General features: G+C 38.5%; 1 protein-coding gene across 7 annotated transcripts in view; it reads left to right on the top strand.

The window, feature by feature from the left end:
* PPP1R13B (protein phosphatase 1 regulatory subunit 13B) overlaps positions 1–19,141 on the top strand; it is a 64,120-nt gene that overhangs the window by 5,431 nt on the left and 39,548 nt on the right. For 4 of the 7 annotated variants that reach the window (XM_090141709.1, XM_090141705.1, XM_090141708.1 and 1 more), the window contains exons 1-2: positions 7,159–7,299; positions 17,067–17,214. In XM_090141709.1, the coding sequence (XP_089997835.1) occupies positions 7,174–7,299; positions 17,067–17,214 (274 nt within the window). In that variant the 5' untranslated portion in view covers positions 7,159–7,173. Of the gene's footprint in view, positions 1–7,158; positions 7,300–17,066; positions 17,215–19,141 lie in introns of those variants that run through there. The other 3 variants (XM_090141707.1, XM_031592918.2, XM_090141706.1) reach the window with 1 other exon arrangement.

Genomic DNA, 19,141 nt, shown 5'->3' with positions numbered 1-19,141 from the left:
CCTTTTTTAAAAGAGTTTGCTTGGTGCTGAATTCAAAGATCACCTTTATTCTATTTTAAACATTCAGAGTGTTTTAGATCTTGTTTTCAAGGAAGCAGATTCAAAGACTAAGACAATAATTATCAAGAATAGGGATTTGAAGAAGCAAACTGACTATTGCATAAGTAGAGGAGTCGCTGGGAGTGCCTCTGCATCATAATTTGCTTTTAGAATTTACCATTCTTAAACATTATCTGAATTAAAAGCTTAGTGTTACCATGCAGTAATTCCTAGCACAGCATAGCTCAGAATATCTCACCTCTAACTGAATGTGCCAGCCTGGAATGTTCAAGCCCTGGTTAACCTTGGGTTTGTCCAGCCCCTGCAAAGTGAGGGTTTTTTCCTTAAATTGGGAAATGTTATCAAGTGATCTCAAATACCTTTAAAATATCTTTCTGCCACTTCTCTGAGCATCCTTTCCATCAATTCTGGATCCTGTGTCTCACTGATTCTTAACTTAGAAGACTTCTAAGTAAATAAATACTGTAACATTTTAATCCTTCAGGTTGTACATTTTTCTAGTAGTTTGGAGATCTGCCATTAGAATCAATTAAACTCAAGCCCACAAGAATCTGCAGTGTATTAAAGAATATATCCTCGGAGAGCTCTCAGTGTTGTAAGCTTCTGATTTTTAATGAGGGACAGTAATAAAATTTTACTGTGCAATAACAGATGCTGTCCTTCAGAGGTAGATTTATGTGTCAGAACCAATATTGCCAATGCATAAATTCTGTGATAAATCAAAGGACAAGCAAGTACATGAACTGGTTATTCAAGAAAGTTCTGAATTTTCAACCGCTTTACCTGGATTTCAAGTGTCTCTATTCTTTGACTTAAATGTAGCTCAGAGGTGTGTGTAACCTTGCTTGTGGTACAGAGCAGGCGTTTATCGCGACAGTAGCGTGTTGGAGATGCTGCATTCCTTTCAGGGCTGAGGTTTCACAATGGAGATGAGCTGCACTGACCTTTTCCTGTGACCACTGCCCATGGCTGCTTCCTCCTTCCTTGCTCCTCGCTGCTCCTTCCCACCTTGTGCTTTGAGCACACTGTACTGCCTTCCTTAGTAACTGCATCCAGGGCGCTATAAATGGAAAAAATAATTGCAGTCGAGGGATGCGGAAGGTATAGGTGTGAGTACGTATGAATATCCTGCTAGGCTAGCCATTAAATCAGCTTATTGTGCTGATTTGCTCTCGTTGTCTGTTCTGGTTCAGGAAGGGAGCAGGCTGCTGGAGTGAGAGGGACAGCAGAGGAGGGTAGGGAAGTGGCCCCTCCCCATTTCAGCACTGCCTCATCCTCTTCTCCAGTTGTGTTGGGAAGCTTTACCCGAGCATCGTATATTAAATTTTCTTCTCTGACTGTTTACCAGTTCAGTAGGACAGTGAAATGAACCTTAAGATCACTGCACTGCAGTAACATTGTGACTGTAGAGATAAGTTTTGCCACTCTTCTGGGAATCTGGTAGTGCTTTATGAACGTTCCCTGGAGCAGGAGCAAGTTTGGTGAAATATGTCGTATTGAGGGAATTCTGGAGAAGCAAATGCAAAAGAAGTTGTAACCATAGCTAATGAACCAATGTAATGTTTAGGCAGAGGTCACTGGTTTGTTGTTACTTGTCTTTTTCTTTGCAGTATTGTGTTCCTTCTGGTTTCTGCTCTTTCTTCCCTTGTTCTCTAAGGCTCATAGCATATTTGAGCCTCGGTCTTCACTGCTTGGAAGTAACTACTGCAGGGCTACCATGCTCCTGTCCTTCCTGCTGCCCCTCTCCTGCACTGCCTCTGTGCTCGTCTCATCCCATGCTGAGCCACTTCAGTTTGCTAACTCAGCAGGAAGTTGTTTGCTTATTTTTTGTCGAGGTTCTTTTCTGACAGCTTAGCGCGCGGAAACCACCTCACTGCGGGGTCAGGGAGGTGCTGAGCCCTCACACGGAAGGGCAGACATGCAGAGATTGCCGGAAGGGTGTCATCAGTTCTGTTGGTTTATGTTGTTGAGATTTTCAGCCTGAAAGAACTGTAGGGCAGTGAATGAATGCGGGGAGATATGTCTAGAAGGCTTTGATGTGTAATTTGTGGCCCAGGTGGCAGAGAGGAGGAACTTCCCAGGTCTTTGAAATCAAAGCAAGAAAACTGTGCAGTGCTTGAGATCTCTGACGGGTTCATGTGGGAGAACTTTACTGATCCCAACTCCTATGGGCTGTCCCCATGCATGTTAGCACAATGCAACAAAGAGCATCTGAATTAGTTCTGTGTTCTACTTCTCTTTTGGAAGCCCATTTTTGTCTCTTTGAGGCTGGCAAACCTTTCTCTCTCTTTAAAAAAAACAAAAAAAACAAAAAAACCCAAAAACCAAAAAACAAAAAAACCAGAAAAACAAACAAACAAAAAAAGTGTATATCTGTCCTGATTTCTCAACTGGCAATTGTTGAGAGTTAGTGTTATGTGAGAGAAGAACAGCATCACTAGTATGACAAAAAAAAGTAATGCTTGCACTGCTCCCTGGTCTTTAAAGGAGAGAAACAGGGCAGTCTGAGACCAGCAGAGCGACCATAGCCATCAAGTACAGTCTTACCTAAATATAGAGATTTCTTTGAATTTCTCACGCAGGATTAAGTCTTAGTTTAGGATAACAGGTATGGTTTAAATTGAGGTGATATACTTCAAATGTATGTTTAAGAAAACCCATTTGTAATCCTCTCTCCTAATACAACTTGTCTAATGTGGTTCAAGACAATTGCTGCACCTGTTGGTGTTACTTTTTTTTAATCTTTTTCTGGAAGTTTTCCACTTGCGTTGCGAGTGGGGAGGGGAAGCTTCAGAAGGCATATCTGGATATCTTGTACAATCTCTACAAATATATTATCTGAACCTGACCTCAGTCTGTCTCATTTAACCAGAGAGAGCCATTTTCAAACATCTCAGTTACTTCCTTTGAGATGATGTGTAAGAAGATGGTATTTGTACATTTCTGTCGTATGATTAATGTCTGTAAAATTCTTCTTGGACTGCTAGGGTTGGGTTTTGTAGAGATAACATCTTAGCCAGAGTGCATGCTGTGTGATGATGTGGTGGTCAGCATCAGAACTACTCACTCTGTTAGATACTTAGCTTTATTAGAAACAGCCAAGCAGCATCCTTATCGTTCAGATTGCTGTTAGATATTTCGATAAAGAAAGAGGTGAGATTTTCCTGCCATGCATCTAAAGGCAGCAAATTTTTGGAAGTGTAACAGTTTGGTATGATTCAACAGGCTAACAAATGGGCTTACAAGTGGGTTAGTTACTATTCAGTCCAACTGTTTGGAATCTGTATGGGAGATATTGAGGTTTTGAAACAGTGTCATAAAAATAAACTGTGAAACATCTTTGCGTGCATTTTCATCTCTGCATGAAGCTCTGAATGTCTCAGCATGTCTGATGCTTCATCTCCTCACTTACCGCTTTGTTGTCCCAAGATACCTAAATTTTGGAAAAAATTAACTGTAAGAAGCATGGCTTTCTGCTAGCAGAAAAAGGTCTGTATTATTGACCTCCTTTTCACTTAATCACGTCAGCATCAATGCAGTCATTTCAAAACCATATTGCATGGATTGGTGTCTACTAGCCCATGTCGCTTAGAAATATTTTCAGTTCTTTGTCTGTCTGGCTTCTTGGAGTACTGATGCTGCTACTGTTTTATTGTCGTTTACCACCACATCACTATGACCTGGCTTCATAAGGAATATGATGAATTAAAGCTTCACTGGAAAGAGTTGAAGGTCTGTTATTTGCAGCCCTTCTCAATTCTGTGCTGTATCACTTGTGTTAGCTTTCTTTTTTGGATGATGGATAGCAGTAGTATGTACTTCTGTCACGCTGGCAGGAGGTAAAGTTGTGAACTAGGTTTAAGTCAGTTTAATCTCTGAATTATGAACTGCTCTTTTTGGACCCCTGATGTCAACTTAAATACTTATATTTGGGTTAATTTATATCAACTAATGTACTTTTCTCGTTTTGAGCTAAAGATAAATGCTCTGGAATTTTGGTCCTCTTTTCACGTTTACCAACCTTTAGATTTCTAATAGCCTATTTTACATCTTCGTTGTTGCTGTTTTTAAACTACAAAATCAATCAGAGAAAGCATCTTAAGGGGTGGATGTGTAAGCTACACTAACTCAAGTAACTTACTGGACACAAAAACAGTGTCTTGGTCTTTTCTGACATCTCACCTAACGAGTACTGTCCCCATTTACTGCAGCCTCTTACATGCAGTTGAAGCACACTGGGAAGGAAGGTCCTCTTGAAGCCACCAAGTGCTATTTGGTTTGTGCTCTCAGAGCTCTGAAGAACTGATAGCAGAAAATTACAAGTAAGCTTGATCTGGAGTGTGCAGGTACTCGTCTGTACCCTTTCAGAAGTAGGAGAAAGCTTTTGATCAGCTTTTTCTTCCTGTGCTCAAACTGCACATAAATATTTTCAAGCACTGAGGTCTCAGCAGCCTCTTTGCTTCCAGTGCTTGAGGATGAAAACGTCCTGATTGTGTCTGAATTGCTTTATAGCCCTTCTGTCTTCCTTTCCCCACCCTAGCTGGAAACCTGGCTCATTTTGCTTTGTTAAATACTGTAGATTTCTTGTGAGAAAAGGTGTCTTCAAACACAGGAGAGAATACCGTAATGTGAGTGTTGAGTCAAAGTAGAATCAAAGTTACTAAAACAAGCAGGTCTGAAATTGTTAGTGAGACCACGAATTCAGTGTTATGTCTTATTCCTTTTGAACTCTTGCTGTTCTTTATATTTGCCCATTACTTCAGTGTATTCTTAGCTGCTCACATCCACCAACTGTAATCTATAGCTTTATGTTAAGTAGTTTTCCATTTTGTTTGCTGTAAAAAATTGTGTGCATTTTCTGGAATGTCCCTTTCATTCTGTTTGCTACATCATCCTATGTGTTGTTCAGAGGCCAGGAGTGTCTTTTTGTTAAAATGCTTTGGTAGGATCATAGCCCGTGTTTCACTTTCCTATCGAGCAGGAGTTGAGTGGGTGCACAGTTTTCTGAACATGAATGTTGCTACACAGGGCAAGTCCTCTTGGATCTCTCACTGTGCCTATATTTTTATATAAGGTAATAATTCATGTTAATGGAAGACTTTGTCTTCGTTTTAAACGCTCAAAATCTCTTTATGCTTTTTGGGCAAAAAAAGTCTCCTTGTTTGTTTAATTTAAGATTTTGAGGCTGATGATAGGAGGCAACCAGATATGGTTGTGGTGTCCTTATTATTCTCTCTGTTTCTCCTAGATTCATCATTACCAACCTAGAAATAGCAGTTTATGAATCAGTCAGCCAAGTAACTGTGCTGGGTCAGATCCTGAATTTGGAGACAATACGCTTAAGAACTGTAGGAGAAAAAAGAAGGAGCTACACTGTGCTTGTATTGCTCTTGCTATTTGTCTGATTTAGCAAGTAACCACAGGTGTTCTCAGTTATTTCAAAACTTGGGAGTGACAGGATAAAAGAAGAGGAAAACTCAGTGATGCTTGTTTTCTAGTTCATAATCTTTGAAGAGGTCCCGATTACTCATAGTGATGGCAGGCTTTAGATTTGGACCTTCCCATATATTTCTGAAATACATCATTTATATTAAGCCTTTCTATTGCAATTACAGTGTTCATAAGTTTTGGGGATTTTTCTGTTGCCATCCACAAACGTTCAGTGCGTGGCAATAGTTGGAAGATGGGCACAGTGTGTAAATAGTCTCTCCAATATTTATTCATGTGATAGTTTGTTTTTCTGGCAGATAAAGATACGATCTGTTTTGGGAGAGTAACCAGTTTAGATTTTTTTTTTTCATCCTTTCAAAAGCAAAACAACCTTTTCCTTTTAATGAATATCCTCTAGATTCTCATTTATTTAAAATGTCCTCAGTCCCTCATAGGTTAATGTTCTGTTGCATTCTGAATGTCTGAAATGTTTCTACTAATTATATTCCTAGTAAAGCTATCTACGTGACGCTTGTTTGCTGAGGAGGAAGGAAGGCTGCACAGGATCAGAATGTTTGCATTTCTAACAAAATGCATTAAGGAAGGACAGTGCTGTTTCTGAATGTTGAAGCAGGCTAAATATGGAATCTTACTTGTTTTTTGTTCCTTCTGCTGCTGCCTGTAGAGAAAGGTAAAGCCACAGTTCTGTGGATTGCAAATTGAGCTGAGAATCCATTGCTCTTCCCTTCCTGCAGTTTATGTGTGAGGTGCTGCTCAGAAAATGTAACATCTCTGCTGTAAGAGATGGGTTGTTTATGTTCTCTTGTGTGTGCTTTTCTTTTGTGTTTTTTTTCCCTCTGGGTCACTTGCTTACTCTTTCTCTTCATTTTCTCTATTAAGGGAATGGATTGGGCCAAGGAATATGCTTTGCTTGTGCAATTACACAGTAAGAGCTAAGTTGGTGCCATCTTGCTGTTCCCCACTCTGGATGCTGAACGGTGTTGACAGGAGTGATGATAAACACTCCCTGTCCCTTGACATGAAGAGGCAGTCAGAACCACAGTTTACCATTTTGTATTCTCTGCTGCTTGAATTACGTCCAGCAAAAAGAAAGTTTGCCAAGAATGGAGTAATACTTACGCTTAAAAATACTATAGTTTAAGTGTGTAGTGGGTTTTGTTGTTTTCTTTAAGCTGATTGGTCTTCTAAAATCATTTTGCTGATTTAGGGAAATGTATTGTGGAAAAGTCTCTGGGAGATGTTGGAATCATTTGCTCTTGGAACTTTTGCTCATCTTGTTGCCCTCTGCAGCAGAGAAATCACTTGTCTCTTCTGAGACAGACAGAGCCTTATATGTAAATTTATTTAAGATGAATATTTAATGTTTGCCATTATAATATTAAACAAAGATGACTATTGCACAATGAGAGGATAGCAGAACTCCCCTACTGCAACCTTGCCTAATTAGGGGAAACTTGATCTCGCCTATCTTGTTCCTGTCACAACTGTGGCCTGTCTTGTTTCTTTGGAACATCTTATCACTGCTCGTCATTGCTGCTTGAATTCGTATGCCAGCAGACCAAAAATACTCCATTTAAGTAGTTTTCACTGTAGCTGTTGCACAGGAACTGTTCTAGGTTTTAGCTCTGCACAATATATATAATCACTGCTGTAACTGTCCACATGAAGAATATTTTAAGAATGGTTCTTCAGAATATTATAAAAACATCAAAAGAGAAATCCTGGCTACCGGAAAAGACTGGATATAACTCTAAAAACTGGACAAGGGGCAGAGTTATAAAAAGGAAGGTGGGATTACTTTGCTTTTTGTTATTAAATGTGAAATCACAAAGTGCTGAGCACTGATTTCTTCTCATGGCTTAGAGTGTTTGGAAGTGAAATCTTTCCTTGGTGGGTTTCTTTTGTGTAACAAATATCTAAGTTTGTAAAACTTTACCTTGTATAAGTTCAGTTGGAGTTTCTGGGCAGGGGGGAGGAAGGGTAAGGGAATCTTTGCATGCTTGTTTTTATTTGTTTGATTCAGCCAAAGTGGGTGTCTGACAGCAAAATAGAGCAGCTCTTAATTTTTAAACTTTCCACGCAAAAACTGAAGATGTGTACTTGAAAGAGTTAATTTCTATTCTGTGCAATTTCCACTCTGATGATGGAGGGAGAATTCTGCAGACTGCCTGTTGAATCCCAAAGGGTATGTTCTTCTTTCACTTCTTACGTTTTTGCCAAGCCAGATAACTTTACATCACAGACTGAATGGCTGGTATTCCCTGAGAGCGATCTGTGAAACAATCAGTATTTTGTTAATGGCTTCCCCTCAGTGGAAGAAAGCCGTGGCAGTTTGTTCTCACTGTGCTCTATGGAAAACAAGAGAGGAGTGCTGCTTCTGGTTGTGACTTTATGTATGGGTGTGACTCTGTAGGTTTCACAGATGTTTTTAAAATGAAACAGTGCCTTTATTAACTGACAAAAAATGAATGTCTCCCCTAGAGATCCCTTTTTTTTTTTCCACTCGGTCAGCTTTGTCTTGTGGTATGGATTTATTTATTTATTAGCAAACTTATTAAATGAAAAAGCACAAATATATAGCTGTTATTCTGTAATTATCTGATGAGATTGATGGAACAGCTTCATAGGAGACAAGTTTTTCTGGAATTCAGTGCTTTTTGGATGACTTTGCAGTAGCTGTTGACAAGGTCGAACACAAGATTGTAGAAACATCAGCACCTCCCTTTCCCTAGCCTTGGCCAAAACGTTTTTAATAATTTGAGAACACTCCATTCCATGATACAAATTCTGTGAGACTCTTCTGTTGCATGCTGGTTTTTAAGATGTAAGTGTTCTTTCAGTGTGCTTAATTTTGTTCTTCTTCAGCTTTGCCTTGTGTTGTCATTAGTTGTCTTTTAAAGGAAATTCAAGTACTGCTAATCTCAAAATGCAGAAATCTTAAATAACACTTCTCCCTATATCTCCTACCTCCCAAGAAAGTTAAAGACTCCTTTTTCTTTAACGTTTTTTAGCTTTCTTCTGGTTCAAATGGAAAGCTGAGTTCTTTATTAAATAAAATGATCTCTGAATGTGAGTCACCTTGGATTAATTTGGTTTTGTCCCTAGTTTATTCTAAGTTCACCAGAGTTTACTGCAAATCTTACAGGAACTAGGGTTGTATTGTTCTTTAGTAACATGTGTTTTGGAAAGCAAAATATTTAACAGTGTTTTTAAATGTGCTGTTTCTGTCTCTCCAGCTGAGTAAATGAAATAGGCAGTTAATGCTGTAGAACTGTTGTTTCAAGCTGTTCATGCTTCTGATGTATGATGTACGGGTTATCATGACAGATTGGAAAGATGTAGAGCTCTCAACATGAGCGTGGAGTTGAATGAGATGTGGCTGCAGTACTGCAGGGATTCCTGCCTTCTTTTCTGCAGGAGTTTTAGGGCCACAATCCATCCTGTGTTCCCCACTTACCTCTAAACCATTTGATTTGGAGGATGCTGGGCTGGAGATATGAAGAAGAGTGGAAATGTGAGCATTGTGCATTTTCAAGGAGTTCCCATTAAGAAGCCCAAACGATTGTTAACATGCTTAAATATAGTAGGCATTTGCTAGTTTCCTAAATAGATCAGCAACTTATTTTTCTTTTCAATCAGAACAAAACTGATGTGCCTGCTGATTTATTTATTTGTTTACCTCCTGCTGCTATAGATAAATTTAATTGAAATTAGGCAAGCAGTAACAAATGAGGTTTGTCATACAAAGATATACAGACAAAAAGTTTCGTAGAACAGAAATTGAGTATCTTCAGCAAGGCCAGCAGTTATCCTAGAATGTTCTGAAGAAGTCTTGGAGTTTGCTTCTTTTCACGATTGATAGATGGCAAGGACTCATGTTCAGTAGTCCTATAACAAATCAGAGCAGATAATTTAGCAAGGTGAGAGTACTTTCTTTGAACTGTCACGACTTCTGTGTGGGGCCTAGGAAGTCCAGCATCAGCTGATGAGCACACAGAGCCTTCCAGGGTTTCTGCCTTCTGCTTTTAATAGTGGTTGTTTTATGTACTGAAAGATGGCACGTGGCCTGGTTTCTTCCAAACAGGGGGACAACGTGAAATTTCAAAGCCTTGCTCTAGAAAAAATAAAAATCTCTTCATTTGAACTCTGTTAGCTAATGACGAAATGTGCTTGGCAAGAACTTGTTGGCATACCTTAAGTTATCACTGTGCTCTGAAGTCTCTTACGCTGTAACTTGTGCCTTGGCAGTCCTTTTGTGGAATTTTTTTGCATCAAAGAGCAACAAGATCTCTTGCTGTTCCTCCAGATGTAGTAATTTAGGAATCAAGCCAACAGATAATCATGCAGGGATGTTGAACTCATTCTGTAGCGAGTGCCAAATTACATTTTCCACTATAAAACATCACAAGAGGCATGTTTTATATATTTCTCTAACTTCAGGCTGTGTTCCTTTAGCTCCCGATGTTAAATATTGCACTTGGACAGATTTCCTTTTAAATTAAATAGTTTTGTTTATAGTGCAAACTCTTAGCCCTTTACCTTGTTCCTCTTCAGCTATAGCCATTTTCCCTTCTGTAGCCACATGCTTATTGCCCCTCTTTTTAACTAATTTATCAAAATCTTGACTGCTGCTGGCTTTCAGAGGAACAGTCTGAATCTAAAAGGCGGCATTCCAATGTTGTGACAAACAGCAAACAGATTCTACAAAGATAAAGCCAGCAGAGCTGGCGGAGACTTAACACCATGGTTCTCATAGAACAAAGTGGGTTCTGAAAAATCCATTGGAGTCCATGGCTGTTCGTGTGTTTATGCAAGTGAACTTCTAAATTGCTGTTGTTTCACCAGGTTTTGTTTTCCTGGAGCTTTGGAAGCCTTCCAGCGAGCTACTACTGTACCTTTCATTATAATCCACAGACCTGCCTTGCTTAGTTGGATGTATTTAAATACTTGATGATAGTTGCTCTTTCCTTCCTCTGGCCAAACTGCTGGCTTATTTCTCTGCTGTCCCAGAAGCCTGCCTGTGTTGGGGCTTCACATTCTGAATCTGCCCTTGGTTCTGTAATGTCTTCTCTTTCAGTAACAAAGAGCAAATAAATAGCAAGCAGGTGTAGGTTTTTGAAATAGTCTAAATCCTGTGGAATGCTGGCTGTCAGAGCTTATTTTCTGAAGAGGACAAAAGCAACAGTTGTAAAAGTCCTGAGAGAAAACATCTGTGAGCTTTTATTCCCCTTCTTTAAGCCATTGCATGTGTGTGGGCATGGCAGAACTGAGGGAAGATCTTCTGATTTCTTTTAATGAATAATGACTGCATTTCTATAAGGGAAGTTAAATCACCTCTTAAAAACTGATCCCTGTGCTCTACCAGAAGAAGGGATTTTATCCTCCATTGCTTAGTTTCTGGGTACAAGTCTTGACTGACAAAACTGTTCTTATCTTCTCGCTACGTTTGCTGTAGTCAGGTTGTCTTGGGCAAATGCCTCCAGAGGTGGACGTCAAAGCAGATGTTTTGTCATCACTGGAAGAAAAACAAACAGGTTGTGAGCCTGTGCAAAAAGGGCTTTTGTGAAGTTAGTTCGAATAAATATGTTTATGAAACATAAATATTCAGGTTTGATCAAAATAGACCATGTATTCCAAGAAAAATATTAGGTTTTTGTTTTTGAGTACTCTCATGCGCGCTTACATTAATCAACATGGAAGTGTGTGCATTTAATGCTTCTTAACAGCCTGAAGAAGAATGATCTGATGTTTTTAGCATCAGAGACCTGCTACCAATTTTGTGACTCTTGCAGGTCATTGGGAAGCAGTTGTCCTTCCAATTTACAAAGAACGTATGAAGAAGCATGGCATTGGTTTTGCAAGTATGCAGCCTGGTTGAAAGCTTTACTCCTTCTTGTATTCTACAAGTCTGTAGTGGTTACAGTGCTTTTGTGCATTGTACCAATGCAGTCAACAACCTTGACTGAGTGCTAAGCTTTGGCCTAAACTGCTCAGTACAGGTAGTTGTGAGGAAATGTATTCAGAAATATGGAAATTGTACTTGTTTATTTCTCATCCTGTATACAAGAGTGGGGGAAAAGATGTTGAACAGAAGAAATGATAAATGCATAAGGAATACAAATGTGCTTGATACTTCCATATGAAATATCACAAATACATTGCAATAAATTCTTCAGGAAGTCTACATTTAAAAAGCATAGTTTCATTCTAAGGTGAGCAGTTATTGGGACAAAGCATGCTGGCGAATAACTTGTTTGTTAGACTTGTTTTAAAGATTTCTCTTGAATATAAGAAAGTGGGATGGTTAAATCTTACTGCTTTTCTGAGATTTATGTGTAATAATCAACGTTAGAGATTTACTGGGGATTTGTTTGTTCCAAAATGTCACAGTAAAAAGAAATTACTCAAGAATACATCTTTACATAGTCTTAATTAAAACAGTTTTGTGTTTATAATTTTGTAGTTTGGTTTCTTTCAAAATATAATTGCTTAAAGCTTCCCGTAGTCAAGTTTACATTCTGAAAAAGGGACAGTGTATGTATTGCAAGGAAAATTCAATTCAGTCTTGGAGCTTGAAATGTGCAACTAGAATTTCTACAGCTTTAACTAATGCAAGGTTTATGTGGCATGAATTCCATGCGAGCAAACTTGCATGACATAATTGATAACTTGTAACCTTGTAACTTTTTTTTTCTCTGAGCATTTTTTGTGCAGGGTTGTGGATTACTAGCTTGTCACCAAAGGGATGATTTTTCACCGCTTAGCGCTTTTCTGATAGCTTAAATCCATTTTCAGAGAGAAGGGTGTCAGGAGATGTGTGCTTATACTGAATTGTATTAGCCTGGAAGGCCACAATGTATTGTATTATCTGAGTTAGTAAATTAACCTGGGCATAAGGCAATCGAGGGATTTTATGTCCTAGTTTAGGCTTTGGGATTTAATTCTATTCAAGCACCAGTGTTTTATATCTTGGAGTAGAATAGGGATTGTTTGAACAGGATGTATGTATTATCTCTATGAAAAAAAAATCCAAATATGTACTTGTTCTTCATAATTTGAGTTAGTAGCTGAAGTAGCATTGATTTTTGGTTTTATGGGTGGCTGTGGCTGGGTGTTCGTTCTTTATCTGAAAGACTGCAGGAAGAGGGTGAGGAAAGGCTTCTGAATGAAGTTGGAAGTTCTTAACTCTCTAAGCAATTTCAAAACTAAGACATAGCAGGCTGTATCAGCTGTAATTTTCTAGTTCTGTGTAGTTCTTATATGGTTTTTTCCCAGTGATAAATAATAGCATTAGTGAGAGTTGAACTGATCAGCTGGAGGAGTCTAACTAGGCAAAAGGAGACGCATCTGCCTGATCAGTAGCTTCTTTTTTTTTCAGCTCATTGTAGCTTGTGTCTGTTTTGTAACCAGAATGACAAAGGGAGCTTTTTGTGGAAAAGGGTAACTTTGTAGGTGCATATGAGCACATTAAACAGATCAGAAGAAAGCATAAGAACGTCTTCCACTACATGCAGAGCAGAAGCTGGTGTAAAGGATCACTTCAGCATCAATTACTTAATACTGAGTGAAAAATGATAGGGAAGGAGACTCCATGTCTCCTTATATGGAAAGTGCAATAAATTGTGCTTAACAGAACAGATACAGAAAGATGATGTGGTTGAAACCGTAGGTTTGAAAAAATAAATTTTACTCAGTTTAAGAAAGAAAAAAAAAAAAGCACACCAGTGAAATTTTGGGAAACTGCATAGGTGTGTTTCCAAGTTCTGAGAGCATGAGCTGGATCAGCTGATAGAAAATGCTGCTGTACCTTACGTGGTGCACAGAAGAACAACAGATGGGTTTAGGATACAAGACCAGAAAATAATTGGCGTCAAAGATTGCCTGTATTACAACTTCTGATGTTGGGTCTCCATTATGATGAATATGAAATCTAAGGGCTGTGTGCCAGCCATATAGAACTCAAACTAGTAGCCAGGCATTCATAAGAGTTAACTGGGGATGGTTAAGATTTTGGAGTCATCAGTAAGAGATCAGGTCTAGAAAGATAAAATTGCAATCTCTATGGAAAATGCTTGCTGAAACTTGTGGGCAACGTTATCCAGCTGTGGAAAGAGAGGAGGTAGGAAACAAGGATAAAGATCTTGTGAATTTATCCCTCTCTTCTGCTCCTTGAGAAACGGTGGGAGTGATTAAATGTAGCTGCAGAGCTGCAGAAGGGACAGGAAAACTGGAACTGGAGAAATGGAGACAGCAGATGAAGAACATACATGTGTAACTATTTCTTTCTGTTGGGTAAAGATTTCAGTTGAGTGGAAGGTTCTTGGTAAGATGAGAAGTGAGTGAGATAACAGGGCAGATTGTGATGTTAGTAGAGTTTACCTGTCGTGGAATAGAACTGAGCTGTGAAGGGTTGTACTAGAAGTGGGGAAGAGAAGAGTAAATAGAAGCAGGAATTGGAAGTTGGAATAAAGCCATTGGTTTGGAAGGAGGAGTAGCAGAGGAGAGTAGCAGACAGGTGGCATCTGTATACTGAGAAGGCAAGTGCAAGATTTGGAGCTCGCTATATGTTCTGTAGAAACAAAATATGGCACAGAAGAGCTGAGGTGACATAGTCACAAGTCATGGGTAGATCCTATTGCTTACTGCTGTGTCCACACGTTAAGAATTTTGATGATTGAACTGGATTGCTATTATGATTATGAACTCATTTTTAAGAACATGGATTTTCACAGTTGTTGCCATTTGGAATCTATTTAAAATGAGAAATCAAAGGAATTATCAGTTCTCCTGCATCCTGATCCTTGGGTAAGAACATTTTTTCATAAAATGAATTTACATCAGTGGGTGTACTGTGTATTTCACAAGTATGCCTTGCTCTTATTCTTCAGCAGCAAATTTCAAGGTTCCATCAGTACTCCTTTGTATTTTTTTCCTTATCAATTACCACTTATTCCATCTCAATCACAACTAGAGAGGGCTATGACTCTGACTTGAAAATCTAATTAATGTTGCAAGATGTTAATAATTCTCAATATTTTGAGTCTTCCTTTGTTTCAGACCATCTGTTTCACAGCACAACGTTTCAGTTCCCATGGTGTTACTCCGACAACCTGTTAAAAATAAATAAATCCTTACTTTAACAAGTTTGCTTGGGAGCAGTATGAGAGCAGCTGGCTACAGCACCTTGCCTCCTTGTTAGCAAGCCACCTTTCCTGGCTGTCCTGCAGATGATTGTGAGTGACATCATGCCTTGGAGAAAGCAGAATACTAGTACTGACATCTGAAATCAATCTTGGATGACAATGTCTGAGGCTAGGAGAAGATTAAAGTTAAGCAGTGTAAAGTTTTGACCAGGCTTTATGGAGTTTTTTCTTACAGCCACAGTCCTGGACTTCTGAGGTGGATGGTTCAAGGAAGCTGTGGAATTTCCATCATGAAAGGTTCTTCAGAACAGGTTAAACAAGCATCTCTGCAGGATAATTTCAGTGTAGTTAATCTTGCCTGAGGCCAAGAGACTGGATCAGATGACCTCTTAAAGTTCCTTTTCCTTTTAAGTTTTATGTTCATATAGGACTCTTTCCCCTTAAATACTAGGTAAAATTCCACAACTGATTTCGTATCAGATATATATTCTGTAAAAGGTTCCACATCCACTGAGTTTTGGCTGCCCCGACTCTTTGTGTATGAGGAAAAATAATATTGTGAGCTGTAAACAATAGTTGGTTACAGACATCTTCATTATCTGTGGTTGTATCCTATCTGCTATAGCTTGCTTTAATACTACTGTTGAAGAAACTCAAGGGTGAGTGCTAGTATATTTACAGCCCTGGAGGGCTGCTCTTTGCATGGAAATGGAGATAATTTGAAAACTTGAGGATAAGTACAAACTTGGCAGGCTGAGAGAGAGTAGAAATGTGGGCTAAAATAGCCTGAAGGTCTGATGAGAAACTGAGAGCTGGAAACCTCCAAATTCCTTGGAATTTGTTGTGTGCTTCAGAAGTAGTCAGAGTGCTGGGATGGACTGCTTTTGCTCAGTATGTAGCTGTTAGTAAAGCAGACCTCCGGTTTGGTACAGGTAATATGTCCCAGAAATGAAAAATCTTACAAATGTGTAAGATTTGTGCAAATTGAAACACAGCTGTGGAGAAGTGCTCATTTAATGAAGAGCTGCTAAATGATTGGGTTTAATCTTTGTAGTTCAATACATGATGCTAAATTTTATTTATTAGAAAGGTCTGAGTACTGTTTTTGAAGGCAAAGTCAGTAATTTGCTCATATTCTTCAGGGACATCCATTATCATAGTCACATCTTTGAAATATTGCTTTATCTGTCTTCCATTGCTGTGAGTTTACGGAACAGTATTGTGACTAAAATTGTTTATTGATTGGAAATTGAGGTGTGAGGAGAGGAGTTGATGTGATTTTTAAATGTATCTGTTCAAGTGTTGAGCAAGAGCTGAAGGTCGGGTATCTCTTTGAGGTTTTAGTTTGACATAGAAATAGCTGCTTCCAAATATAACCTTAACTGGTATTCAAACCAGTCTCATTCAGGGGAAAAAATGAATCTCTTCAGAATCTCTATATTAGGACTTCTGTTTCTTGGATTTTTATTTTCTTAAAAGTCCCTCAGCTGTTGAAAACATACTTCCAACCCTTTGCAGTTAGCACCACAAGGGCCTACAAACCAAATCCATTAAGAACATTATATGAGGCAGAGGTCCTTAGCAGGGAAATGTGTAGAAACGTAAAATCACAGAATGTTCTGAGTGGGAAGGGACTCACAAGGATCCAAATCCTAGCTCTACGCAGGACCACCCAAAGCTCAGTCTGTATGGCTGAGAGCATATTCCAAATGATTCTTGAACTCTATCAGCTCGGGGCTGTGCCCGCTGCCCTGGGAAAATCTCATGTAGCAAATAAATGTATTATTAATAATTGTGTCATAATACATGTGAAGCAAAGGGAGAGGGAAGGTTAAGCTGATTTTTGATTAAGCAGTTTTTTTGAGTGCTTGATGTTGCAGCAGGATACATCTACTGAGATGAAGGATAGGAGTAGCTCTAGATGTACGTATTTGTGTGCACATTTATTTAAGGAGACAGGAATCTGAATAGAAATTTATTTCAACTTAGGTTAGTATTATCTATTAGAACTAGGCTTTTCCCTTACGGAGTTGATTCTACTTTTTCTTCTTTCTGTTTTCTTTGACATCAAATCATCTGGAATCTTTTAAAGGTGGCAACTTTCCAATTGGAATTGCTGAGAGCAGTTACTAGAGGGAAAGTTGTCCTTTGTTACAGATTTGAATGAAGAAAGCAAGCTTAGTACTTCTGCTACAAGGTTGCACGTACATCTGATCAACACGACAAGCTTGGGGTGGGAGCTGGAGAAGGGGGAAAACTGATTTCTCAGAGGTTTTAGCTCTTGCAGGTAACTAAGCAGCTGCAGCTCTTCACAAAATATGACTTTCTGTCCCTGTGTTTGATGACTTTGCTGTGTTTTACCCATATTCTAGTCATGATTTTGAATATTCTGCTCCTTTTTTTTTCTTTCAGATGATATTAACTGTGTTTCTGAGTAACAACGAGCAGATTTTGACAGAAGTTCCAATTACACCAGAAACAACCTGTCGCGATGTAGTAGAGTTCTGCAAAGAGCCTGGAGAAGGAAGCTGCCATCTGGCTGAAGTATGGCGTGGAAATGGTAAGCAAAATGTATGGTGGAAATCGATTTAAATTCATATGACAATTATTTAAACAAAAAAAAAAAACAAACCCACTGTTTTGAATGTCAGTGATTTCTAATTGTACTTTACCTTTTCTTTCCTATCAAAATTTTGAAGCATGGTGTTTAGTGTCTGTAGAGATGAATGTAATTCTTTTTGATGTTTTTTCTTTGCTTCCTCCCTTAGCGTGGACTAATTGATAAAATGTGTGTCTAAAATGTTAGTCTTCTGTATTTAAGATTTTCAAGTTATATAAAGTATTCAGAATCTGCCTCATTATAAATAAAAATAAATAAATGAAGATGGGTGTATTTTCACTTCTAGGTGTCATTTATTTCAAATAAACATACATCTTTGGGATGGAGTAGAATTTAGATAACAATTTGGAATGTCAGTGTTCTGCTCATACAGTAGGTGGGTGCAGATTATATACTGGATTATTCCCAGTCCTGCTTCCTCACTGTTTGGCACACAAACACTACCAGAAATCTAAGAATGCTTGTAACAAAATATTAAAATCATACAGTCTATGTGGATTTTTACTCCTGCATCTTGAATAACAGAAGTTCTGCAGATAGAATTGTGCCAGAATAAAATGTATGCCTCTGAATTTCTCATGATTGTGTACATCAAACACTTCATAACTTCTCTTGGAGCAATTAGCAGTTTGCCATCTTTTTGTACTGCAATTTTTATTTTACAGAACGAGGGGATGATCCTCTTCAAGCTTATTATGGACTCTGCTTCTAGAGGAGTTTGAGCAGTTAAGTGTAGTGCAAGCTTCCAGGTTATAGTATACCAACATATGGGTAGGATCAGTGGATGAGTGAAGATAATATGTTCTCATCCTGCAGTTACTAAGGTCACTCCTATTTAAAGTAATAATTGTCATCGGGTTTCCTATGAAGACTGATAGGGCCAAAACTCAAGATAAGATTCTTTCTATTTTTTATAGAGGTGTTTTATTTCTTCAGGGGCTGCTTATTCATTTTGTAAAGCAGACAAGTTTATTGCATTATTCAGATGCCTGTGGAGCTTTTAAGCATTAGCAATCTAGAATAGTTTCCTACTGGGGTATCTTTTCATTTCCTAACTGTTCTAACTGTTGCTTTATAAGGAGAAAAGGGGGCTCAAGAAGTCATTTCCTAATTGGATGGGAATTTGAAGAGTTTAGGCCAGAGTAAGCAGGGGAGAGGCTGAGCACGTCTGCAGTTCGAAGAGTGCAAAATGACTTAATATAGAAAACTCTTTATCCTTAAAGCTTATGGTGTGGTTAAAAAATTTTCCAGATTAGAAGTTTAGGTTATGAGGGAGGTCTATAAATGCCAAGTGCATCATATACATTTATAAAATGGATCTGCAGATTTTAAAAAAACAAAACAAGAAAAACTGCACTTACCTAACCCTAATATTTTGCAATTGCTGGCCTGTGAAAGTGTAACATATATGGTATTATTTGTCCTTCTGCTTTTACAGTGCTTTGAGGATGTACTTAAAAATCTGAAGAATGTTCTCAGCTAGCAGCAAAAGAAACTCTAGCCTGTGATCCACATCTTAGGACTCTTATGCTTTGTAACCCCAGCAAATGAAAGCACAGACTTTCTCTAATGCCTTCTAAAATTGAGAAAATACTTCACTTGTGGAAATAACGCATTGTTTCTCAAAATGTCAGCTAACTGATGTTAGAAGTTTGTATAAAGCGAGAAATAAAATATATCCAGGGAAAGGTGGAAGAACTAAAACTAGATTTTAGTGTCTACCCTGTGAATTGGGTGTCTTGGATCCTGTTAATATCTAGATCTCTGTCAACTATATAGTGAATAGAACATGGAGGTAACTGCTTTTGGCCAGTTGTTACCTATCTGATAGAGCATCATAGTATCCCCAGTTCTCTGAAGCAGATGT

The sequence above is a fragment of the Phasianus colchicus genome, chromosome 5 (genome assembly GCF_987193195.1).
Source record: "Phasianus colchicus chromosome 5, bPhaCol1.hap1.1, whole genome shotgun sequence".
NCBI classification, from domain to species: Eukaryota; Metazoa; Chordata; class Aves; order Galliformes; family Phasianidae; genus Phasianus; species Phasianus colchicus.
Note: the sequence above shows the minus strand (reverse complement) of the source record. Positions and strands in the feature narration are given on the sequence as shown.